This window comes from Festucalex cinctus, chromosome 11, assembly GCF_051991245.1.
Source record: "Festucalex cinctus isolate MCC-2025b chromosome 11, RoL_Fcin_1.0, whole genome shotgun sequence".
Lineage (NCBI taxonomy): Eukaryota > Metazoa > Chordata > Actinopteri > Syngnathiformes > Syngnathidae > Festucalex > Festucalex cinctus.
This window is the reverse complement of record NC_135421.1, coordinates 18,956,025-18,983,714: the sequence shown is the minus strand read 5'-3', so window position 1 is coordinate 18,983,714 and position 27,690 is coordinate 18,956,025. Positions and strand designations below refer to the sequence as shown.

General features: G+C 37.1%; 2 protein-coding genes and 1 long non-coding RNA gene across 3 annotated transcripts in view; all 3 read left to right on the top strand.

Moving 5' to 3' along the window:
* LOC144030010 (uncharacterized) overlaps positions 1-5,570 on the top strand; it is a 6,836-nt gene extending 1,266 nt beyond the window's left edge. The window contains exons 2-3 of the long non-coding RNA XR_013287167.1: positions 5,305-5,349; positions 5,537-5,570. This is a non-coding gene — a long non-coding RNA (uncharacterized LOC144030010). The remainder of the gene's footprint in view (positions 1-5,304; positions 5,350-5,536) is intronic.
* A 378-nt stretch (positions 5,571-5,948) lies between these two features.
* On the top strand, positions 5,949-10,621 carry cryba2b (crystallin, beta A2b). The gene is made up of 5 exons (XM_077537621.1): positions 5,949-6,114; positions 7,280-7,471; positions 8,877-9,018; positions 9,998-10,140; positions 10,290-10,621. The coding sequence occupies exons 2-5, from the start codon at positions 7,314-7,316 to the stop codon at positions 10,435-10,437; spliced, it is 591 nt and encodes a 196-aa protein (XP_077393747.1). The 5' UTR covers positions 5,949-6,114; positions 7,280-7,313; the 3' UTR covers positions 10,438-10,621.
* Positions 10,622-15,660: 5,039 nt separating this feature from the next.
* On the top strand, positions 15,661-18,738 carry fev (FEV transcription factor, ETS family member). The gene is made up of 3 exons (XM_077537033.1): positions 15,661-15,709; positions 16,151-16,222; positions 17,317-18,738. Exons 1-3 carry the CDS (start codon positions 15,661-15,663, stop codon positions 17,895-17,897), a joined length of 702 nt encoding a protein of 233 aa, XP_077393159.1. The 3' UTR covers positions 17,898-18,738.
* Positions 18,739-27,690: the final 8,952 nt, after the last annotated feature.

Here is a 27,690-nt window from a genome sequence, read left to right as displayed (position 1 = left end):
GGTGCTCATGCACCTACCCACACACTAAAAACGAGTAACCCAATTTGGGTCAAAAAGGGACTGACCCAACATTTTGGATTCTTCAATTAACCCCCAAACTGTGGGTCAAATGAATAACCCACAGAATATCCCCAAATTGGGTTGATTTGTGGATTATTAATTTAATTTGACCCAACTCCTGGGATTAAATTACCTCAAAAAGTTGGGTCGGTTCGTTTCAATTTAATTGGTTTATTCCACTAACCAAAATTGGGTTGATTTGTGGATTATTTAATTTAATTTGACCCAACTCCTGGGATTATTTACCTCAAAAAGTTGGGTCGGTTCATTTTTAACCCAATTCAAATGGTTTATTCAACAAACCAAAATTGGTTTGATTTGTGGATTATTAATTTGATTTCACCCAACTTCTGGGGTCAAATACCTCAAAGTTCGATTGGTTCATTTTTGACCCAATTCAATTGGGTTATTATAACCCAAAACTTACATCAAATGAATAACCCACAAAATATCCCCAAATTGGGTTGATTTGTGGATTATTAATTTAATTTGACCCATCTCCTGGGATTATTTACCTCAAAAAATTGGGTCGGTTAATTTTTGACCCAATTAAATTGGGTTATTCAACTAACACAAAAAGTTGGGTCAAATGAAAAACCTACAAAAAACAAAACCAAATTGGTTTGGTTTGTGGGTGATTAATTTAATTTGACACAACTTTTGGTGTTAAATAATAAAAAAAAAAAGAAGTTGTGTTGGTCCATTCGTGACCCAATTTGGGTTATTTTTGACACAAATGTTATGAGTGCACTACGGTCTCATCTGGTTCGAACTCTGTTGCTTTTGACATATATTTCCCACTTTAGGATTTTAGCTGAATCCCAAAAAATGTATCACTTATTGCCAGTTGACTTCAGAAGTCTTGGGTCTTTTTTTGTGGAATATTTTACGACTCTAAACAAGCACCAATTATCTTAATTTGGAGACGATATCACCTGTTTGGCCAAGACGTGAGGTGTAATCCTTCACAATGTTCACCAAAAGACAGCTTGAACCTTCTGCCCTCATTTTTGCTCCATTCATACCCAACGCAATCATTCACGTCATGAACGCAGTGAATTGCTGTGACCCCAATAAAGGGGTCGTATGGAGCAAATCTCCAGTCAACGCAAAGTCGCCATGTTGAGTTGCTCTTTTGTCTCAGCGGCATTAAGACTCGGCTGTCTGTTTCTGGACACCAGCGAGCGACATGATTGCATTTGTGGAGCCGGCCAAACGGCCGCGCTCGGCTATCTCCAAATGGTTGGCTGAGTAGCTCCCACAGGCGGCTGTGTGTGTGCGTGCGTGCGTGTTGTTTCCTCTGACAGTTACTGATAATCAAGAGTCATGCAAATGCCCGAGGCTTGTTCCCTCTCTTGGCCAACTAGTAGCTTTTTTTGTTGTGTCGGTCGCAGCTGCTAAAATGAAGCAAGGCTGCTTTTTATTGCTAATAATTAATGATTGGTGGAGAAGTTTTGTTAAATACTGGTCATGCATTTTGAATTCATGAAAATCTATCCAGTTCGTGACTGTTATTGACCGACAATATTTACTGTATGGAATATATTCTGTAGTAGCTACTTAGAGTATATTTACATAGATAATATATGTCCTTGTACATTTAGCATTTTCACACCAAATTTCAACCCGACTATTAGTAGTGTTTGTGTTGTTGGTTGTATTGTTAGTATAGTTTCCATTATTGGTAGCAATATTTTAGTACTGTTTTGTTATACAGTTAGTATTGCATTAGCATCATTAATTTAAATAGCATGGCTGTTAATATTATTAGTAGAAGTATAGAATTAGTTGCATTTAGTACTAGTGTGTTTGGTTTTAGTAGTATAAGTATTAGTGATAATAATCAATTAAATCAGTAATAGTTGTATTAGTAGAATTAGTTATTCGTAGAATTTGTTGTAGTTGTAGTAGAGGTAGAATTAATTTATCAGTGTTAGTTGTATTAGTAAACGTATAATCAGTACATTAGAGTAGGTAATATTAGTAAGAACGGTAGGCTAGTACTGGAATTAGTAGTGGTATTATGTTTGTACTAGTCGTGTTAGTAGAATTCATATTACCGGCAGTTAGAATCAGTCGTACTAGAATTAGTAGTGTTAGCAGATTTAACAACATTATTAGGATTAATAATGTAATTAGTTTTAGTATGAGTAGAGTTAGCCGTGCTAGTATAGTATGCTAGTTACCATTTTTCAAATTGATACTAGTACTAAGTACTCAATTTTTGAGTAGTCACATACTGTTACCAAGTATGAATACCACTAGTACTTTTGATACACAAAATTCCCATGCCCCCCCAAACCAACCAATTATAGATCATGTTAAAGAAAGACCTGTATATCTTAATACAGCCTTTTTACATAAAATTCCATAAAATGAATGGCAAATGTCTGTTCTTCTAATTTGTAGTTCTCGAGCTTTCCAGGTCCTGATCATAAAACGGCCACAAGAGGGCGACCAAGTGCTGATACCTTGAAATAAGGCCTGGTATCTGCCCTATATCGAACTTGGTATCAGTACTCGCCCATTAGTTTTGGTGTCAAAAAGTAGATTTAGTATTAGTAGTACAATATTGGTACCTGTAGAAGTTTATTTTATTTTTCATTTTTTTTGTATTACAATAAGTGATGCTAGCTGTTATTATCCTTGTATGACTTTATCATGGGCATGTTTACAATGCATGTTTTAGTCTTGGCAGGTCCTTGAAGTCACTCAAATCCCCAATAACGTACAATTCCTGTTACTCGGTGACCCTAAAAAGACAAAAGCAACACATAGTTTGTTACACTTGCAAAGAGAAGGCGAATAACGCCACTGGGTCAAATGGGTGTGCTCCTTCCTTTCTTCCTTCCCTGCGTGTGTGTGTTTGCACACAACCCTGACATTTACATTTTGATGTGTTTACGTGCCTGTCAACACAATTCAATAATACACACATCGCATGATAATCCATATTGCGTTTGAACGTTAGCCGGGGAATAAACGAGGCACAGCGAAAAGGTGACAAATTGCCGCGCAGCTGCTTTGCGGGGACGTCCACGCTCGGATGTCGGAGGAGCAGATGTCCCACTCGCATCATCCTTACCTGGATTAGTCTCCACGGCAACCTTCCACCTGAAGAAGGGCATTCGGTGCGGTGTGTGTGCGTATGCAAACACCGTCGTAAGTGTGTGCAGGTGCATTCACTGACTATTCAAATAGTTGTGTTCAGAGTGATTGGGAAACAAGAGCTCGCTCGGCGCTCTTAATACACACCACCTCGAGCACAAAACATTTTGCAATGACATCATCACATGTTAGACTGTTAACGGGACTTTTTTTTTTTTTTTTCAAATTGAGCAACAATAGCAAAGAGGATTTTGAACTAGAGTGCTTGTTGCATGTAAATACAACACACACTGCGATGGATTTAACAGGAAAATGAGTCAGGCATCATGCAGCAGTCATTCATTCAAAATTACAATATGTATATAGTGACATTTTTGAACTACTCATAAATAATTCCTTCCACTTTTAATTAAGACTCCCAGTTCCAGCTGAATAAAAAAAACAGTCCCAAATAATCTTAAGATGTTCTAGGAGGCTTTTCCAGGACATTTTTATTTTACTTTCTAAGGGGAGTCATGAAGTTTTTGCATGCGGAAAAAAATGACTGGCATTTTGAACTGTTCATAATTCAATTCAGTAGTAATAATACTACTACAACTACAAATAATAATAATCTGCGATTGGCTGGCAACCATTCCAGGGTGTACCCCGGCTACTGCCTATAGCTGGCTGAGATAGGCTCCAGCACCCCCCGTGACCCTTGTGATGGAATAAGCGGTCAAGAAAATGGATGGATGGATGGATGGATGATAATAATAATAATAATAATAATAATAATAAATATCAATAATGATACTAATAATAAACTCTTATTATTATTATTATTATTATTATTATTATTATTTAGTCCGAGGATTTGACCAATTTTAAATGAACTAGGCGATTGATTAATTTGCTAATCAATTAGTAGCAAGCAGCACTTTGTGAACACTGAATCCTATTACATTGTGAAAGTGCTCAATGTGTGCTAGTATAGCACAAAGGCTTCAGCGCTTTCAGCTTTGGAACACACGTGTGACATCTGCGTCCACATAAGCTTCACCTGCCGAACCCTCACCTGCTCCACACAAACGTGTTCAACAACAATGGATGGCTTACAAACGTGCTTTCTCACGCGCACACACATTCCCAAGTCCCAGTGTTTACTGCAATATTCATTTGACCACTAGATGTCAGTCTAATGAAGGATAAAGGTCTTTCGAAAAATCATCCCTCCCCTCCCTCGAGAGAGGTTTGTGGATTCAAACACTGATCTCCTGACTGTGAGGCAGATTTAATCAGCAGTACACTGTGCTGCAGCCTTATTTCTTCCCCCTCCCACTGCAGTTTCATTTCTTACTCTTTGGGTTTTCTTACGCTCTGATTCCACAATAAAATGGTATGATACTTTTGGGCATGTTTATAATTATTAACTACCAAAAAATGCAGCCTATATGAACTGAGTGGTCGAGCACAACCTTTTTTGATTAATATGAGCATACTTTACTTTCTACAATGTAACAAATTCAAGAGTTATGTCAATTAGTCTGCCTTGACAACCAAATAATCCTGACTTTTGATCTCTGGTATTAATGTAACAAAATACTATATATTTCTTGCAGTTATTGCGATTGTAGAACAACATAATAAAGCGAGTTATGCTGTTATCTTTGTTCATCTTTCTCTGCCAGCGACATATAGCGGCAGTAGGACCATACAGTGGTAAACCTGTGTATCCGTTTTTGTGACATTTTTGTTTGGTGGCTTACCATGAGTTTATTTATTTATTTATTTATTTATTTATTTATTTGTTTTATTTTATTTTTTTTGTGTAAAATATGTGCCTTGGTGCTAAGTGACTGATACTTAAAATTGTATTGGTCCATGGGCCCCCTGTAGTGGTACATGAAATAATCACTATTTATTTAGAAATATTTATTCTCTTTTTTTTTTTTTTTTTTTTTTTTTTTTTTTTTTTGTAACTGTGATTATGTAGACTGGTGACCAAAACGTAACTAGCGTTACAGGTACTAGTAAAGCAAGGTACACACAAACTGATTTTTAACATCTTAATCCCAAATGACATGGGAATTGTCTGCACGTAATATTTTATGGCGTACTTTATATTAAGGAATCTCGAAATGTGGTCGTACGCAGGCACCCTCTAGTGGAATGTGAAAGCATCATCATGCCCATTTACAGGTCAGTTGTATTTCACTAAAACATTTGCATGAATACTTTTTTTTTTTTTTTAAGTCTTGTTTTTAACATTTATTTATGTTTATTTATTTATTTATTTATTTTTAATTTTGCCGGATTATATTGAAAGTTATTGTTGATATATATCCACTGTTTTTTCTGTATTTAATAGCACTATTATTTATTTTAGGTGGTGCTTGTTATCTTTGTTGAACTAACAACATATAGTGACATGCAGAACAATGAAATACTCTTCCACAAGATGGCAGAAGGTGCATAATTTACCTGTGTATCCATTTTTTTTTTTTTTTTTGCCACATCCTTAGATTGTTCCAAATGTAGGCTAAACTATGTGACTTGTCTTTTTTTTTAAAGGTTTGGAGCTCCTCTTCTTGTGTATCTCCAGTGTCCTGCCAGTTTGTGCGTATGTGTGAGAGATCAAAAACACCAGCGAGGATCAGCTCCCAGAATGTGTCTATTATCCTCTGGTGGCAATCAAAGTGTCACGTCAGTGCGTTGGCGTTGTGGGCCTCGGCTGCCATAGTGATGACTAAGTGGCTTGCGGGCTCCGAGGACAATGGCACAGCGAAGCCTCCACAAAGCACGCGGCTAATGCCGCCTTTTCAGCCGGGCCCGCCGGGCTGCTGAGTGTGCAAAGCTGCCGGGTCGACGCTCGGCCCAGGAGGGGCCCGACCCTATAAAAATGCGAGCGAGGGTCTCTACCCCCGTCATTGATTATACTGGATCTCTCCCACTTCAGTACCGTCTGTAAGTATGTCATTCATTTCAACAAATGAGATCAGGGCTAGCAAAAATGCTAATTATTTGTTTAGATGGCATGTAAAGGTAAATTAAAATCTGATGAGTCAGTGTCATACTGCCAAATAAATGTGGGTGAACTAATAAATTTTCAACAAAATTAGAACTTTATTAGTTTTCTTTTGAAGTTGTGGAATAATTTTACATTATGTAGTATAATTTCACATTATTGTTGTTTACCAAAGCTTTTGCATGCTATACAGCTGGAGTATTATAAGTGACAAATATTTGGATTAATATTGACCTTATTTACTTTTAATTTTAGATTCAGTTAAAAAAAAAACATTTTTCTTTGATGTAATAGAATTATTGAACCTGACAAACCATTTCATCTACATAAAGTTAAATTTCCTAATCACAAGAACCTTTTGTGGCACCATTCACCATTTCAAAACTTAAAAAACAAAAAACAAAAAAAACAACACAACTTGTTCATTAGTTATCAAGCATTTTTTCCCTGCTCCCCACCCCCCCCAAAAAAATAATACAAAAAAATGCAGCCATCCACCCATTTAAAAGATGGGGACAAAATCTTAGAATATCTATTTTTTTATTCGTTACACATACTGTAGTTTTAAAATATCTTTGAACTTCCTTTTTTTTTTTTTTTTTTCCAAACGAAGCAAACATTTTTAGTGTACAAAAAAAAAGTTAAAAATCAAATTGACCCATTTAAAAGTTTAAAAAAAATGGGGAGAAATGTTGCTGAAATGCTGAAATTCTTCTATATACTGTAAATTAATTTCAAATAAAGTTTTTCAATTTTTTTTTCCAAATTTTTTTTTTCTTTTTTTTTTCTTTTTTTTTTCTTTTTTTAATGATCAAACATGCAGTTGGTGAAATGGACCAATTCAAACGTGCAAAAATGTGAGACTACATCTTTTTTATTATTATTATTTTTATTATGCATGCACTTCAAAATAGTTTCTTTTGCATGATAAAACATTCAGTGGATCAAATTGAAATGTAAGGAATTATTTTTTTTGTTTAATATATATACCAATTTGGAAACTTATTTCTTTTATTTTTAATTCTAAAATATGCAGTAGATTGTGAAACATTTGTTTTAATGTAGCAAGTGTCCATCAACTCCATTTAATTCTGCCTCGTTCAGATAGTGAAGTGTGCCGGCAGCAGCAGGACCAGCCATGAACACTCAGCAGTTGGAGCAGATGGGCCAGTTCAAGATCACCGTTTGGGAGGAGGAGAACTTCCAGGGCAAGCGCTGCGAGTTCATGCTGGAGTGCCAGAACATCATGGAGCGAGGCTTCAACAAGATCCGCTCCATCAAGGTGGAGAACGGACCGTAAGTACAACACCTTGCGCCGGGTTCTCTCCAAAGTCCAAATCATTTCAACACATAATCATAGTCATTGCAAAAGTCTACACACCCCTGTTGAAATAGTTTCACTAGATCGAAACATGCTTTTCCCACGTGTTGGAAGATTTTATAATCAAGGTTATTTTAGTTATCTAAAACTAACAAAAAATAAAACTAAAATTCAAAAAACAATTTCGCTAATGTAATAAAATAAAAACAAAAATGCTTTTTAAAAAATGAAAACTAACCAAAACTACATACATTTTATATTTCCAAAACCTACTAAAACTAACTATAATTTTAGCAAAAATGTCCTTCGTTTTAGTCTTTGGTAATTAATTTAATGCATGAACATTTGGGGATGATTTTAAATGTGATTTTAAGTAGATTTATTCTGATATTAACTGGAATAAGGTCGAATGAAAATGTTTCACACAGAAGTGATGTCATCTAGCAGCAGCCAATAGAAAAGCACCTTCAGATGACGTCTCTCCAATGGTGTTTTTTAAATATTGCGCACAAGTAATACATATTTTTTTAAATAAAACTAATAGTGAAACTAAAATAAGACTAAGCATTTATTTAATAACTATAACTAAAACAACCTAACAGAACCACGCTGAAAGCTAATTAAAATTAACTAAATTTAAAAAACAACTCAAAACAAAATAAAAACTAACTAAAATGAAAATTCCCAAACTATAATAACCTGGTTATGATCCAATCAAACCAAGATTGAGCTTCTTGGCTGTAATTCCGGAAGGTATGTTTAACTGCTCATCGCTATAGTTAAGGTGGTAGGAATTATGAACAGTTCAAAAATGCCAGTCATTGTTTGGCAGAACCTTCTGGAATGAGCGTGATTTTTTTTTTTTTTTTTTTGAGCTGCTACATAATAATTATAGGTCACATTAATACTGGACAAAGGTTTGCAATGAGTTATCTTTGTCTCATTTTTAATATCACAAAAACCTATCATTTGGGGGGGAAAACAGGGGTGTGTAGAGTTTTTTTATATCCACTGCACAGAATGTCCATTTGATTTTTTTTTTTTCCTGATGTAGCAGCAATTACACTTGCATATTATATTGCATTTGTGGTTAGCATGCATCAAGCGTGACCTGTCTGCCATATGAGCGGGCCGCGTGCATCTACTGGCCGGGATCCATAATGGCTGACTGACATGCTGATCAGATAACAAACGCGCCTTCAGCTGCAGCAGGCGGAATGAAATGTTTGCTTTGTGCCTGCCGCCTTTTACAAAAAGGCAGCTGCATGCCGCCTTCATTACAGGCCATTGTGCACTGCCGTACGCGGACGTTTTTTTGTCTAATTCAACGTAAAGTTATGCATCCTAACGACCATCCGTCATCTCTTGGGCCGCGTGTAGCTGGGTGGGGTACGAGTACCCCGAGTGCCAGGGGCAGCAGTTTATCCTGGAGAAGGGTGACTACCCTCGCTACGAGGCCTGGAGCGGAAACAGCAGCTACAGAACCGAGCACATTCTGTCCTTCAGACCCATCAAGTGTGCTGTGAGTGCTCTTCTTTTTATGGCTCAACTGGGTTATTTTGACTTATTGTACCAATGCGAACACAGGTATCTTAAAGCCTTGGCTATACATATGTACATTCGGGGTGTTTTTCTATTTATTTAATAATTATTCCATCCATCCATTTTCTTAACCGCTTACTCCTCATAAGGGTCGCGGGGGGTGCTGGAGCCAATCCCAGCCGGCTTCGGGCAGTAGGCGGGGTACAGACTGAACTGGTTGCCAGCCAATCGCAGTGATTTATTATTTAATTAATTAATTAATTAATTTATTTATTTATTTATTTATTTATTGTTTTGTATTTACATATTTATGTATTTTTTTATTTATATATGTATTTTTATTTATTTATGTTTTTTTATTTAGTTAGGTATTTTATTTTTTATTTATGTATTTATTTAGTTTTTTTATGTATTTATTTTATTTATTTTGTAATTACATATTTATGTATTTATTCATTTTTTTTTAATTACGTATTTATTTTCATTTATTTTGATTTTTTTATGATTTATGTCGTTATTTGTTGTATTTATTTCTATATTTATTTTAGTTTTTATATTTATTTATTACCTATGTCAATGAAATGAAGTTAGCGGCATTGATCTTGACTCTCGTGAGCCGAAAACGTTATTTAGTAATTTTATGTATGTATGTATTTATTTATTTTGTTTTATTTTAGTTTATTTTTTTAGGTATTTATGTATTTATATATTTTTTTCATTTTTTAAATTACGCATTTGTGTTTATATATATTTTTATTTATTTATTTATTATTTATGTAGTTATTTGTTGTATTTTTTTCTACATTCATTATATATATATATATATATATATATATATATATATATAGATGTATATGTATAATTAATTTTTTATTTATTTAGTATCTGTGTCAATGAAATGAAGTTAGCGGCAGTGATCTTGACTCTCGTGCGCCGAAAACGCGGCGTCTCTCTGGCAGAACCACAGCGACAGCAAGGTGACCCTGTACGACAGCGAAGACTTCCAGGGCCGTAAGTTTGAAATGTGCGACGACTACCCCTCCTTACAGGCCATGGGCTGGTGCTCCAAAGAGGTGCCTTCTATCAAAGTTAACTCCGGAGCGTAAGTTGGCGACCATTCCTCAGTTACGATTTACGTTAAAAAAGTTTGAAGTATGAAAAAGAACAAATGAATTTGAGATGCCCGTGATGTCCTTCTACAACAACAAGTCCAGCCTTCGTAGCGCATCATGAATAACTTGTGTGTGACAGCTGGGTGGCGTACCAGTTCCCCGGTTACCGAGGCTACCAGTACATCCTGGAGAGAGACAGACACCAAGGCGAGTACAAAAACTACAACGAGTACAGCACCCAGGCTCACACCAACCAAGTGCAGTCCATCCGGAGGATCCAGCACTAAGGCTCGGCGCCCAAGCCTCAAAAAAACTTTCATCTCTCATCTCCGACCGGGACTGAGCGCCGACGCGGGACAGTAGATGGACTCGGTCTTTCGATCTCACTGTGGCTCTACACGTACGCTTGCTTCTTTCACCATGCTCAAGCATGTTTATGGAAATAGGAAATAAAAGGCTTTTTCTTCAAAATGTGCTTTTGACATTTCAACTCATCGCATACACAGTTAAATGCAGAACTACTTGTTTTGTGACAGTTGCATATTGGACTTCACAGTTTAAACAATACTGTACTTACAAAAAAAAAAAAAACTACTTAATTAACTCATTCACTGCCTTTGACAAGTATACTTGTCAATTGTATTTTTTAGAGCGGTGCTAAATGGGGGCGAATCTGAGCATGCTCCACTGTAAATATCAAACTTGGAAACAACTTTACTGATGCCCAACCACCGGTAGATGACATCATTGCCCCATTTTATAGGAAATAAACACAGTTTCAGAGTCCATGGGAGAAATGGCTGTATTTTGGCAAACCTACATTTTTCTGCTGTCAATTATAAAAGAACGGGATGGGACAAAAAGTAGGGAGTCTATTCTGTTATTTGGTAGATTCGGTTTATATATAATTATTGAATGTAATATCACGTGAGTATTGGAAATGTAAAAATTTTCTATAATGACTGGCAGTGAATGAGTTTTAAGAGACTATACATTGAGATAAAAAACAAACCGAAATGATTCTTTCGTCTACCACTAGAGGGAGCTCTCACACATCACATCATAAATGGACATTATGTGCTTTATTTTCATTCATTTTGTAAAATAGTGTACATATACTCATTGTGAAAAACTCGAATTTGACTAAGATTATTATTTTTTTTTTTCAGTTATATGATAGTAATATCATTAATGGCGTGTTGAGTGGTGTAGCAAAAATATTTTTGATTTTACTACTATTTCGTCCAGTATATAAAAATCCCCCATGTTCGGTACTAATTTCTAGGGATGTAACGATAACGGCAATATCGTGATATCGTGACATTACAACTGCCACAATATATCATCATTGTCATGTCATGATATTCAAGGCAGAATATCTGTTAAAAAAAAAAGAAAAAAAGTCAGGTTGATTTCCATTTGTGCAATTCTAGCACCCTCTGGCGGCTAGTGTTTTTAGTGCAGTTTAATTTTCACAAGGCATATTTTGGCCCGTCTATGTTTAATATGCAATATTAAGTGTTATTAGAGATTGAAGGTTGTTTATGTGTTGATGTAATATACAAAAACCCAATATTGTCTTTTTTAGTATGAGATATTTTTTACCAATATTGTGACCTTTTTTGTATCACCAACCTCCCCACGATATCGTGATAATTATCGTATCGTGGCCTTCATATCATGATAATATCGTACTGTGATGTTGGTTATCGATACATCCCGACTAATTTCACTGTGGTACATTGGCTCCTTCTAGTGGTTTGCGAAAGAATCACTGAATTAAAATGCTCAATAATGTTACAGGGTACTTCTTCTCCTCCTCCTCCTCCTCCTCCTTCTTCTTCTTCTTCTTTTCTTTCATCTTCTTCTTCTTCTTCTTCTCTTTCATCTTCTTCTTCTTCTTCTTCTTCTTCTTCCTCTCCGTCTTTTTTGTCTTCTCCATCTTCTTCTTCTCCTCCTTCTTTTCCGTCTTCTTCTCCTCCTTCGTTTTCTTCGCTTCTTCTTCGTCGTCGTGTCGTCTTCTTTTTCGTCTTTCTTCTTCTTCTCTTTCCTCTTCTTCTTCTTCTTCTTCTTCTTCTTCTTCTTCTCCTTCTCCTTCTCCTTCTTCTAATACCAAAATTAGGTTATTTTTGACCCAGCAGCTTATAGGGGTGTTATCCACCCTTAAGGTTGGACCAACCCAGTAATTTGGGTCAATTTTATCATCCCAAACACGAGTTGTTCTGTTCAAAGCCAACCAGAAAATTGGGTCAAGTTAAAGTGGTTGGTCCAGTTTTTGACCCAAATTGGGTTGTTTTTGACCCGGCAGTTTTTAAAATGTATCAAATGAAGCAAACACATTTTAAGGCAGTTGTCCTGCATCGCTGTCAAAAAACTGTTAGGTCAAAAAGTATCCGATCCACTTTGACCTAACTTTCTGGGTTGCTTTATTGGGGCACCAACTGCTTTTAGAGTGTGCAAAAAATATTTCCGACCTCAGGCTTTTGTTATTGTGCTAGATTAATTTTTCATGACAACTGCTTGATTTCAATGAAGACACCAAAGGCATTTTTTTTTTTTTAAGTGAAATGGACCCATCGTTTTAATTCTTCAAGGTTAAAACTGAAACTGGAACGGCAAGTTGTTCCTTTGTTTGGCTATTCTAATGCGACAGAATCCTATTTATTTGACAGTCACACACTTGGATCCTGGAGTGTGTTTGCCTCCCACACACACGTTACCCGAACACGCACACACCCCTCCCACTGTCCAGGACGTGTGAGTCCGTGTTACACACCCACTAGCACTGCATCAACTCCCAGTCCCACACCCAAAAAAAACAGGATATTTTAATAAATGTGTAACTGTGTGCACAGTGCACACCTTCGTCAAATATACATTCCTCCGCAGTCGGATTAAAGGCTGCTCTGCTGTCACTTGGCGAGGACTGACGCCGCTCAGGTGTTCGGGTACAGGTGCCACTTGGACCACAAATTGCCAAAGGTGAGTTTGCCGGCACATTTAAAGAGACTTGGACGGTCACAACTTCAACGTTAGACCACAAGAGCTACGCTCATGCTAACTCTTGCTTCTTTCTAGCCGGGCAGAATTGCGACGCGATCGGTCACGTGGCAAGCGGATGCAGTCCAGCCTTCGAGGCTTGTTTTAAGTTGCCTGCGACGTGTACTTGGACACAGGCAGCTAAAGCAAGTCTGGGATGCGAGAGACAACCGTCAGCACCGCAGAAAAAATGCGCCGCGTCCTGGATTTGGGGTGACGGCTCGTCGCGCCATTGGCAGGCAAAGGTTGCTGCTGGGCCTTCAGCACTTATTGTGGTAGTGGGAAGGGGGAAAAAAAGAAAAACTGTTTGTACAATGTTGATGCAGAACGAATGTGTTTGCTCACACACTAGATAAATGATTTGCAGAGCAGTCGGATTACTTACAGATGGACCACATTACACTTTTACTCGTTTCTATTTGGCTTGACATATACTAGAAGTGTATTTCTACCACATCAGAAAAAGGTCATTATCATGTAACATAATTTTCACGTTTTATCAATGTAAACTGTGATATGTTTCACATTAAAACGGGCAAATTCTAATATTTTAACATGACAGCTTCATGTTAAAATGTAATAAGTTTCAAGGTAAAGAGCAAAAAAAATATGTTAAAACAAAAAAAATAGTACATTTGAATGTAATGTTCACGTTTTAAGTTTTCACGTGAAAACATGGCATGTTTTTATTGTAACGCCGTAAGTTATCAATTAGAACATGACAAGTTTCAACTTTAAGTTTCACGTTAAATTGCGAAAACTTTCATAAATGTATCATATTTTAAAGTAATAATTTTTACAATTTAACGTGGTAAGTTATGACATTGGAACGGAAGAAATTTCACATTAAAAGATGGTTTTATGCCGTAACGTGATGTTGTCAATGTAAAACGTTTCACATTAAAGCACAATAATTTTCACGTTAAATCGTGAAAATTATCACATAATGTGATCCTCTATCCCATGGTAAGTTTTAATTGAAACGTGACAATTTAAAAACGTGACAAAATTCAAGATACAGTGCAAAAAGTTTCACATTAAATCGTGAAAATTACCGCATTAAATCTCATTTTCATGTTTTAATGTGACAAGTTATCATATTAAAACATGCTAAGTTAAGTTTTACGTGATAAGTTATCAGTTTAAAATGCCATCACTTTCGCATTTTAACAAGAAAATGATTGCATTTTAATGTGATAATATTCACATCTTAACATATTACAAATAATGTCATAGAGTATGAAGGAGTCTAAGAATATGCATCCATGTAAAAATGGCAGAAAAACCACAGATATTAAAAAATTTCCCCATAAGTGTGACAAGGGGCGGCCAGAGGGTGACAAGGGCCACCCCTGGCCACCATTTAACTCCGCCCCTGCAGTTCATGTTTTGAATGTGGATACAAATACAATGATTCTCACAAAAAATAAATACTAAATACTTATTACTGATTTAAGAGTATAAGGCCATATATCACTACAGTGGCATGTGAGTGCCCTCTAGTGGCGAGCAAAAGAATCACTCATTTAAATGTTCACAAACTGCATTTTATTGTGGCTTGTTTTTTTTGTTTTTTTTATGTATTTTTTAATATCCAGTACAAAATATTTTTATACATATTTTTCCAGTTAAGTTGTATTTTACTTTCAAATATTTGCAATGATTTTGTTCTGTGATCTTTTCCCCCCATTTTTCCAAAACAAGGCGGGTGCTGTTTGAAACATATGAATGACTTAATGAGTGTACTTTTCAATTGAATCATCATAAATTTAAATAGCTATTGTTCGTATTTAAGTATTGTTTTAATGTTACAGTGACTTACAATAATAATAAACTTACTTTTAAGGATTCTTGTTTCTGATGAACACTGTTCATCCAGTCTGTGTGTTTTGTTTTTTTTTAATAATAATTGTCTCAGGTGCCACGCATCAATTGAGCAGCAGCAGGTTTGTGGCGTGCTTGTTGCCCGAGGACCATCCGAGCGTGTTTTCCAAGGTAAATAGTGGCCGAACTGCGCGGTCTTGTCTGTTTGCAGAGAGCAAAAGAGGCGTAAAATCAAGCAAAGACGTGAACTGGTTTCCATGTCAAACACTTCAATTCACCATAGAAACTCAGATCTTAACGCGGCGACTTTTATTAAACTGCGATGGCGGATTGATAAGGGCCCAATTTCGATCGGCCCCGTGTGCGCTTTTTTTTTTTTTTTTCCTTCTTCTTCTTTTATTGTGGGAGCCGAGGCGGGCTGACAGAGGTAAATTGCTCTTTTAATTAAAGCAATGCAGCAGAGGAAATTGCTGTCTGAATATTGTCTCGGAGATGGGGGGGCCAGCGACAGTTGCCTGGAAACTTCAATCTGTCCACTCGCGTTTATTCCAGATCACAGTTGGGAGATAAAGTTTAATGAAAATGCGCTTTTCCTGCGCCCGCAGCAAGCAAATGAAATCCAAGCCTTTTGTGCACAAGTGAGCACAATGAGGAGAGAGTGCGGAGGAAAGCTCGTGTTCAACATGTTCCTCTCAGGTGCGTCCTTTCTGGCCCCCCAAAAAGATTTTTTTTTTTTTTTTTTTTTAGAATAGAAAAGCATTCGGGCGTTTTTGCCTCCATTGTGCGTCGTCCAGCTCGCAGCCGGCGCCGCCGTCGCCTCCTTTTTCAATCTGCGAGCTCGTCCGCTCTTTTGTCGGAAATCGGAAATCCGTCTTCCTGGACGCGTTTCCTGGCTGCTCACAGCCGAACCCGCCCGGGCCAACGCCAGACCTCACTCAGCACCGCGACCACCACACGCTGCACTTCGGACTGCGAAAGCGTTTCTGCACATTTCGACACCAATTACAAGTTTTGTTAGGACATACTTTGGGTTGCTTTTTCGAGGCGTTTCTCGTCAGTGAAAAGGAAAATCTAACGAATGGTCCAAAGTGATTTATGGAATTTAGTGTATTTAATTTTTTCTTTTTCTGATTTCAGATCCGACAGAAAATTTGCTGAAAGACAACAAAGCAGCATCCTGGGGTCCGATCAATACTGGAGCACAAAAAGGTAATTAATTGAAATATGCTCAAAATTAACTTTATTTCGTGACGTGAGCAACATTTATATCATATCAGTAAATATTTCGCATTTTTCGTCTTATTTTGCGTGTTTTATAATTATTATATGGTTTCATTATTACGGCGCATGCAGATAAGTATTGCTTTTGATTTTCACCAGACTTTAAGAAAATGTGTCAGAAAACAAAATAATGAAAATAATGACACAACGAGTTCAGAGACAATGATGGTCCTGTTTAAATGAATATTAATGTTACAATTATTAACATTGTATAAAGGCGTGAAATAACGTTTACAATTTATTCTGATCATATTTGGCGTTTGGAGAAATGTGTCAGAAAATTACTTTATACTATTAAAAGAATAATAGTAACAATAAAAATAAAGAAAACTATCGATGAATAAATGTTTCAGATAAAATAAATGGAATATATCTGCAGAATGTTAGGCTCAATGAAAATCGCTGAGATTGAATTTTGATCATATTTCGCTTTTGGAAAAGGGCGCAGAAAACGAACAATAGAAATGAAAAAAAAAAAAAACATTTTATATTAATAATTCCAATTTAAAAATAGAAAGCATATTTATCCTAAGATCAAATACAATACAATTATTAGTGCCATTAATGAATTGAGGTTAAATTAACACGCCAGAAAAAAATAAGAAAAACGAAAATGAATAAAATAAGAAAAAAAATCAGTCCAAGAATAAATTTTTTGTTGAAGACATTTCAGAGGAAATAAAACGCAATTAGGCAAATCATTAAAGAATTTATTGTTACAGCCAGTATAGTAATAGAAAATTAAATAATGAAATGCACAATGCTTCACCATCATCATCAGGCATTAGCCTATAAATCATCATCGTCATCATCATCAACGTTAACGTTATTTATCACAATTATTGCTATTATTATTATTATTATTATTATTTCTGCTACATATTATTTTTGTTATATACAGTTATGATGATGATTGTTGTTGTTGTTGTTATTATTATTATTGGTTTTTTTTTTAATTATTATTATTATAGACATCAATTTAGAAACATCCTTTTTTTTTCCTTTCTTTTTTTAACCGGCAGGAAGCGGCCAGATCCAGTTGTGGCAGTTCCTGCTGGAGCTGCTGTCGGACAGCAGCAACGTGTCGTGCATCGCGTGGGAGGGCACCAACGGCGAGTTCAAGCTGATCGACCCGGACGAGGTGGCGCGACGCTGGGGCGAGCGCAAGAGCAAACCCAACATGAACTACGACAAACTGAGCCGGGCGCTGCGCTACTACTACGACAAGAACATCATGACCAAAGTGCACGGCAAGCGCTACGCCTACAAGTTCGACTTCCACGGCCTGGCCCAAGTGTGCCAGCCCTCCTCCACCGAGCAGGCCATCTACAAGTTCCAGGCGGGCAACTTTTCGCCCCTCCCCTTCTCGGGCATCTCCAAACTCAACTTGCATGTGGCGCCCGCCGTCGGTCCGTCGGGCTTCTCCTACTGGGCCGCCGGCTCCCCGTCGGCCGCCCTCTACCACCACCACCATCACCACCACAACCACCCGGGCCACAACTTGCAGACCCCCGGCCCCTTCGCCACCGTCTCCCCGAGCCACATCGGCGCTTGCGTCAACAACATCAACACGCTCAGCAACATTAATAATCACTACAACTGAAAGAACTGCCGCGTCGTCGCTTCCTAATGACGTCACAAAGGTAAACGTTCGCGCTTCCGGCGTCAGAACGGAGATGGCGCGCTGCTGGTGGTTAGCAAACATTTTACGCCAGTTTGGTACCACCTAGAAAACAAAAAGTTATCTCTCCAAATACCACTAACAGTTAGGTGAAATATAAGAACGGACTAGTGGGTGTGAGAATCCATTTTTTTTAAGTTGTTTTATACAAACCAGAACTAAAAAAAACAAAGACATTCCACACACATCAAATTGGCCCAAGTCGTGGTCGGTCCCCTTTTGACCCATCTGAGTTATTATTTTTATTTTACTCAACTGTTTGGAAACGTTAAAGTCCTACTCACCCAATATACGCACATTTGGAACAATAACGTATACACGTAAATATAAACAAATAAATGTAGTACTACACTCAAATGAAGATTTCAAATAACGTATCATAAATAAGTTAAATTAACATTTCAATTAAACACGCTACATAATTAACCAATACAAGTTTGAAAATATTGAAATGCAAAGATATTTTTAAACATTAATTTTAAATACACCCGACTATACTTGCAGTGGATAAAAATAAATAAATACATAAATAAAAATAAAACACACCAAGTACGATCCATCATGACCTGAAATATAGTCCTATCGGTTCAACAAAAACGAAGTTCGAGTTTGTTTCAAATCATTGTAACATTACACAGTTTCAATATTTCCAAAGCACTTTTACATGGGGGCGTCAAATAATTAAAAGAACATAGACGTTTTAAAATGAACTGCTTTATTGTACTTAAAAGTTCCGAAAAATAACAGCACTGCTGTTTACCAAATTTAAACCAAGCTCTTGAAACCGTTTAAACCCCCCCCCCCCACACACACACACACACAACCACCACCACCACCGCCAAGCACATTAATTTAATTTATTAATGTACTGTAAAAAAATAAAAAAAATAAAAAGAAAATAAATAAATAAAATAAAAAAATAGAAAATAATAATAATAATAATGATAGATTTCCTCGTTAATATTATGCCTGGTTTATTTTTGTGTGATTTATTTAATTGTATTTATTTTAAATTTGTTTACAAAATGCTGAATTCAGTTTGAAATATCTCCTTCATGAGGCTACATTAAAGCACTCTCAAAATTCCAATCAATTTGTTAAGCACTGTACACTGTTGAGATATTGATTGGCCTATTTTAGTATACTAAAGATAATTAAAAAAAAAAGTGTGACTGGACGTTGATACCATATTAATTCTTGGGGACATTCCACAAGTATTCATATGGGATCTGACCAATAGGAATTGTTTGTATAAAATCCTTCTAGTAGTCTGAAAGGAGAATAAAATAGTATTTTTTTGTTGTTTCATACCTGTATGTTTTTCTGTGTCAATTACATGCAAATAAATAACTGTGCTGCATTTAGTAGAGTACTGGCGCCATCTTGCGGCCACGCAAGCAACACGCTGGAAAACAAACAGTAAGTATGTAATGGTACCGTTCGTAACTTGAAAAACGTCGTATGTCTGCGACAGTCGAGACTTCCCTGCTATGGTGTGCTTGCAGTTTGCAGGGTTTTAAACTAAACACTGAGATCTAATCCAGTGACACTCAGGAAAAACAAAACAGGGGAAACTATTACAAATAGAAGTATGTAATCAAGCATATTTTAACTCATTCACTGCCTTTGACAAGTATACTTGTCAATTGTATTTTTTAGAGCGGTGCTAAATGGGGGCGAATCTGAGCATGCTCCACTGTAAATATCAAACTTGGAAACAACTTTACTGATGCCCAACCACCGGTAGATGACATCATTGCCCCATTTTATAGGAAATAAACACAGTTTCAGAGTCCATGGGAGAAATGGCTGTATTTTGGCAAACCTACATTTTTCTGCTGTCAATTATAAAAGAACGGGATGGGACAAAAAGTAGGGAGTCTATTCTGTTATTTGGTAGATTCGGTTTATATATAATTATTGAATGTAATATCACGTGAGTATTGGAAATGTAAAAATTTTCTATAATGACTGGCAGTGAATGAGTTCTAATGACAATGCAATACAGTACTGAAACAACAATTATTAAATTAAATAATATTAATAATAAATTATTTTTTCCTGTTTTTGTCACTGCAGTCATTTGACGCGTGTCAGAATTTTTTTTTCTTCTTCTTTTTTTTTTTTTAACCTTTACTATTGTAATAGTAATTTATTTTATATCATTTTATGAATCTATTAATATATTCTTATTTTTCTTTTTTTATTCCCAATATTGTCATTACACTACAATTTCAGAAACAAATACAAAATTGCATTTTTTATTATTCGCTTTTAGATTTTATTTTTATTGTACTACTGACAAAGCATTGCGGTGATTTGCAATGCCCACCTCGCCACCAGGTGGTGGCACTGTAACTTCATCACCAGAAGTTGTATTACATAACAAAGTGCCCACAGGACAGATATAGAGGCTGGATGCATTTGCAAATTACAGATTAACCCCAAAATGTCTGCAGTGTGCATGTGACACTTGCAGTAAAATGTAAAAAACAAACAAAACAAAAACACAGTCAGTGAAATGACTCCAACTTTCAAGTGTTCCTCCAGTCGAATAAAGAGACTATCGTGGTTGAGGTTGACTATAGGTTAAGTTAATAATAGCAAAGTGGTCCTTATTGCAGGCTGCACCACGCATGCATGCCGCTAATCTCACCTCAACTGTTGCTGCTAAGCAACTCTCCTCATCAGCACCCTTGCATAACACTTGGTGGGTGTTTGTTTTCCTTGCCAGCCGCATGAAGAAGACTGTCGGCTCCCGAGACCGGAAGAGATACCAAAACATAACGGAAGGAAGATTATACAAAAGAATGACAATTAACTCCTCCTCCTGACTGAGAATAACTGCATTTAAATATTTACTGGAGTAAAAACAAAACGTCTGTTGATGTTTGTTTTACAACATACTACGGTGAAATATATATTATGGGTGCGCATCGCGAAACAAAAGACAATTCAATACATGGGGTATATGAATATGATTCAAGGATGTAACTATTTTAAACTGTAACGATTCTGGAGCTTTTGTCATGCTTGCACGTGCAAACAACTTGTAAAATCCCCAAATTATCCACGTTAAAGTCAAAGAAACAACAAATCGGCAACATCAAAATGATTCATATATGATGTTCATCTAAAAGATTCAATACATATCTCAGTACACGGGATACAACGTAATCAGGATTGGATTCAGTTTGCCAAATCCAAACCGGTTTACCAATTCATATCTTGAGGCCATTATATCAACTTTGTGTTCAATAAGTAATTATATGTTGTTTATATTTTCTGGTGAATTTGATAAAATAGTTAGGTTATTTTATTTATTTATTTTTTATTTTTTTTGGGACGGCCTCCAGCCCTGTACTGCATTAAACTAATCCATCCAATCCATTCAGCAATGGCACGTACTTTTTCCACACCCTCCCATGTCCTATACTCATCTCCATCCTATTTATTTATGTATTTATTTAGTTTTAAACTAACCTTGCAGTATCAAATGTCATTTTTAGTATATGCCAAGGGCCGCTGAAAAATAAATGGGGGCCGCAAATGGCCCCCAGGCCGCAGTTTGGACCCAATGTTCTAAATCAATCATAATAAAAATGTGAATCATGCTTGGATAACTATGTAATTCTGCTATGACTTTATTGCAACATGAATTATTGGAGTCTATAAAATATAATTTGAAAGAAAAGCTAAGCAAAATGGTACTGTACCCCCTACAGTTTACTCAAACATGGTACGACCCTTATTAGCTTTGCTATAAATGGTTTTGGTTTAGCTCAGTAGCAGTTTGCTAGTTGGTTCTGGAAATTTTATTCAGCACCTCTGAAACGACAGCGATCCAGTTCAGATGTATTTCTGGTAAGCTATACGTAGTCATATTATTTTTTTGTACAAACGGTGTCTTGACATGATTGTGCTCTGCTGCTACTAGCTTGACTTAGCACATCAACAGAGAGTCATTCTTTTTTGGCCTTTGTTTACAGTGTCTAGGTTACCTTGTTACATGTTCATGTTGTATCCAAGATAATGTCTGAGTAGAAATGACAAAGAAAGCCATTTACAAACATAATGTAGTTAGCAAACAAGCTAACAGTTAGCCAAGCTTCTTCCATTTGGGTTCAGTTTCTTCTTTATATTTTCTGTCAGTTTTGAGGCCCAGTGGCGCCATACTGCCTCTCACAGGTCAGTCTCAGTACTACGACCGATTTGTTTGTTTTTTATGTGGCGCCACCATTATTATCAGACGCTTAAAAAAGAAATCAAATAGCATTGTTTTCACCATTGTCTTTATGCTATGTATGTCACGAAATGTACACGCTTAATATATTGCAAAATATACAAAGTCATCTGAAATAGAGGTGCCTTGTAGTGTTAATTTTGTCTGCCATTTTTAAATTTAGTCTTTTAGTCCAATTTCAGTCACGCTTGTTAGTTTTTATCACAGTTAGTCAATCCCATCACATTTTTATTTAGTCCATTTTTAGTCGACTATAAATCTAACATTTTAGATAACATTATTTTATTCGTCTAGTTTTAGTTTTAGTTATTGTTTTTTAATGAGCGTTTTAGAGTAGTCTATTGTCGTTTTAGTCCAGTGAAAATGTGTGCTGAAGAAATTATTTTTGTTTAGTTTTAGTTGACGAAATTAACATGAGTGATATGAGATATGAGTTGTTGTATGAAAGTGCAATTTCATCAAATTAGTTCCCCAAGCACAAAACATGGCTGTACCGAATGTTTTGTCCTTTCTTATTCTTCTTCTGTGAAGTTTATTGGAAAACCAGCTTGATGGTGCGTTTCCACTACAAGGAAACTACTGAGAATTGAATGCTGTGAAGTTTGCCAATGCCATCTAGTGGCGGGGTCTTAAGTACACTTGTATGTCTGAAATTTTTCAACGCAGCATGAGATCCTGTAATGACCCGCTTTTGACCTTGACATAAAAATAATCACAATTGTTTTGTTTTCATTCACATTTTCCTCCTCCTCCGACTCATCATGATTCACACGTTACGTGAAAGCAAAACGAGGTCTGTGCATGTGCGCGCGAGCGCCGTTCTCGTCGGAAACAGGCCGGGACGCTCCGTGGGCTCCGCGTGGCTGAGCGTCAAGTCAACACTGCAGTCAATGAGTCACTCGCCCATCTGGAGTGAATGCTAACTAATTAGAACGGCGCACCGAGACGCTACGGAAATAGACGTGCGAACGCCACGGGAGGGAGACGTTGGAGTTTGAAAGCGAAGTGAGAAGGCAAAAGTGTGCGTTTGTACATCTGGGGCAGCCTCCAGGCTCTGCGAGACACACTTTTGGTGCAGTACAAAATGTAGCAAAGTGTCCCAAATGGGATGAAAATGGAAGCGCCCCTCTTGCTGAACAAAATCCATGACTGGATTTAGCCTGTTACATAAGACAAAAAAAAAAAAAAGTGAATGAATGGGGATGCAGATTGATGCGCTGCGAAATGATTCATCGGCAAATTCAAAGAAAAAGACACCAAAGGACGGTTCGTTGTAGGTGTGCGGTTGAATGAAACGAATCTGAGCGTGTTGCGCAACATAATGTATGTCTCAATTCAAATGAGACGGAAGTTATGTCACATTATGCAAAAAATGGGGGTAAAAGACGAAGAAAAATTTTAAAATGAAGTTGGTCGGTGACGCCCAAGTTCACCTCAGCGCTTTTCAAACAAACGGGTCAGCGCTGCAGTAATCCTGTTGAAGAGATTAAGCGGGCAGCACGGCAAAATAGAAATAATCCCAGGGAGGTGTCATCGGTCCGCTTATACTTTGTTTACGTTGTTTGTGACGAGGGACATTTAGCCTCCCAGGAAATAGACATATAAATACGGTGTCCTGCCTTTACCGTATATAAATGTAGCAATCAATTATTTGATATTCAGAAAACTTTGACCTTAATACAAAGATCACATTATGTGTGACCCTAAATACACACACAAAAAGACTTTTTACTTGCAAATACATGGCGAGTACTTTTTATTTTTTGTTTTCTTGAGTAGTGGTAGTGGTAGTGGTGGTACTAGTGCTAGTAGTACGTGTACACAGTAAATTCTGTAGAGTAAATTTGTCTCTACCGAGAGTAGGACCAAATATTCTCAGTTTTAGAGTAATATTTATGCTTTGGAAGAGAGTAAAATAAAGAATTGAGGGGGGCAAAAAGTCACTCAAGGGCGGAGGAACAAACTCACAACCTTCAGAGAGCCGATCGATATACTCCCTGAGCCACGCAGCTCCTCCTATGTGTTAACTGCAAGAGACCGAAAACCAGGTTTTTCGTCTCCTCTTGGATATAATCAAACAGTAGGCATGGCATAGCTCAGGTGGTAGAGTGGCAGTCTCCCAAGCTGAAGGTCGTGAGTTTGTTCCTCAACCCTTGAGTGATTATTATATATATATATATATATATTTTTTAACAATTCTTTATTTTAATTTCTTCCAAGTGTAAATAGTAACTTACTATAAAACTGAGTATTTGTTTCCATTCTAAATGGAGTCAAATTTACTCTACAGAATTTACTGTGTAGTCATTGTAGTATTAGGCCTGGTAGAGCTAAAGGTTATAAAAGTGGTAGAAGTAGTTTTGACGTAGTAGTAATAGCAGTACTGCAGTAGTGATGTGCAGGTGGTAGAATTAGTGGTTGCACATATAGTACAGGTAGTGGAGATGGCACTAGTATTGGTGTAATGGCAGTATTGTACGATTAGTAGGCTATTACTAGATGTGGTGTTAGTAGTAATAGTAGTCGCGGCATTTGTTGCAGTGTTAATAGTATTCGGTGTTCAGTAGCTGGTAGTAGTCATTTTAAAAGTATCACCACTAGGTGTATTCAGAGTTATTGGAGCTAATGGCAAAAATAGTCATAGAAGTGGTAGTACTAGTATTACTAGTTGTTGTTGTAATGGTAGTGTTCTTGGTGGTATTAATAGAAGTAGTGGTAATAGTGCCAATAGTGATGGTTGTGGTAATACAAGTATTAATACTAGTAGAAGCCATGGTAGTAGTATTAATACTGGTTGTGGAAGTAGTATTGGTGGCAGTAGATGTGATAGCAGTAGGAGTAGTGCCAGTAGTTAGTAGTAATAGTAGACTAGTTGTTGTGGTGTTGGTTGTTGTACTGGTTGTGATACAAGTGGAGGCAGGAGTGGTAAGTAGTAGTAGTAGTGGTGGTAGTTGTGCTACAAGTAGTAGTCATCATATGAGTGGTAGAAAAATGCTAGTAGTTATAATAATAATTAGGACCTGACAGATTAATCGGCCGATATGAGCCCTTTTCAAATTGAAAAAGTGGTGATTTGACGTTTTGGTGCCCACAATTTCCATATCTTGAGTCTGCCCTCAAGGTGACATTTGCCTTCTTTTGTTTGCTCGAGGGAAACGCTCGCTCCTTTTGTCCCATTTCAGACTTGCAATATTCGCTCCAGCCGCATCAGAGGTAACGACCAAATGTTTATCTGGAGGATATCCGGAGGTGTTTATCGACACGCAGGTTGCACACTCGATCAACTTGCCGTCGCTTCTGAGCTGCTTACACTTTGTCCGCCTCTCATTCACGTCTGGCTGTTACTATAGAGACGCAGCAGAAGAAGAATGTAGCGAGCGAGAGAGTGGACGGACAGACGGAGACAGACAGACAGGCAGACAGACCCGGACCTGAGCTGAATGCTAATAGTGGAGGCAGCCTCTTACATAAGACGACTGCAGGATCTGCAATGAAGTCACTGCACATTTGAGAAACAAGGCGAGACGTGCAGACTTCGAGAAGTATTCAGCACACATTTATGTCACGGATTCTACGACTGCATCATGCACAATTTCGATGAAACTGCCGTTTTGACATTTTCTACTTTCTCGTGCTATTTTTTATTTTTTCCCCCCCGGTTGTCGCTGCTTCCATTTTGCCCTGTAAATAGAAACCAGCAGCCCCTGTGAACAGAAAATGTGTGAGAGAGGGAGTGAGTGAGAGTTTTGAGACTGCAGCAGAATGGAGCCAATCAAATGAAGGAAGCCGCCAGCCCACATGGAGCAGACTGCCTCATTCACAACAACACTAACCTCAAGCCATTCACACGAGAAACCTCTCATACGCGCACATGAAACGCTCTCACGTCCTCCGTTACGTTTCTCTCACACTCACTACTCAAGTTTCCCCTCACACACTACTGAAATGCTTTAAAAAATGAATACAACATCCTCACTCACACACAACTACAATATTTTCACAGGTTCATGATTTTTTTTCTCATTCACACACACTACTGAAAGTTTTTTGCTCCTATCGTATGCTCTTATACTCATGAAACATTCTTACACACGATTGGTATGCTCTCACAGTTAACTGAAAAACACCTTTCGAATGTTAGAAAAAGCTTCCAGAGGCTCTCCCAAAATGCTCTCACAATCACTACTGAAATGCTCTCACACTTACTTAAAAATTATCACACTTTATTGAAATGCTCTCATACTAATTACTAAAATTCTCACACACTACTGAAATACTGCAATGCAAAAAACTGATACACACTACACACTAACACACACTACTGAAATTCTTTCACACACTTAAAAAATTCGGACACATTACTGAAATGCTCTCACACATATTACTGAAATTCTCACACATTATTGAAACACTATAATGCACAAAACTGATACACCCCCACACACTAATACACACTACTGAAATTCTTTCACACACTTACCTAAAAAATTATCACACATTACTGAAATGCTCTCACAGTGGTACTAAAATTCTCTCACACTACTGAAATACTGCAATGCACAAAACTGATATACCCTCACACACTAATTCACACTACTGAAATGCTTTCACACACTTTCTGAAAAAAATCAGACACGTTACTGAAATGCTTTCACATATATTACTGAAATTCTCCTACACTACTGAAATACTGCAATGCACAAAACTGATACACTTTCATACACTAATACACACTACTGAAATTATTTCACAAACTTAAAATGTTCTCACACATATGACTGAAATTCTCACACACTACTGAAATACACACACTAATACACGCTACTGAAATTCTTTCACACACGTAAATTCTCACACATTACTGAAATGCTCTCACACATAATACCGGAATTCTCACACACTACGGGAATGCTCTCACACATATTAATGAAATTCTCACACACTACTGAAATACTGCAATGCACAAAACTGATGCAAAAACACTCTCACACATACATACACACTACTGAAATGCTTTCACACACACCACATAAATGCTCTCACACTACCACTGGAATTCTCCCACACTCTATTGAAATGCTCCACTACACAAAACTGAAACTCTCACACTGATTTATTTTTTTCCACACTCGTGCTACATACACTACTAAAAGGCTTTCTCACACACTAGTGAAATGCTCTCACACCAACTACCTGAAATGCTTTTATACACACTCATACATGATCAATATATTCATTCACTGTATTAAATAGTAATATTTACTGTAGTGTATTTTTTTCTTTTTTTCCTGAGCTGATATGCATGAATAATTCACATGGTTTTCCTGCCTAATAGTGATGCATGTGGCGTCCATTTTGTCTTACCAAATTAAGGAAACTCCAAATCGTCCATAGGTGCGAATGGTTTGCCATGCAAATGGACTCGAGACCAGTTCAGGGTGTACACCGGCACGAAAGAAACATGCGACAAGA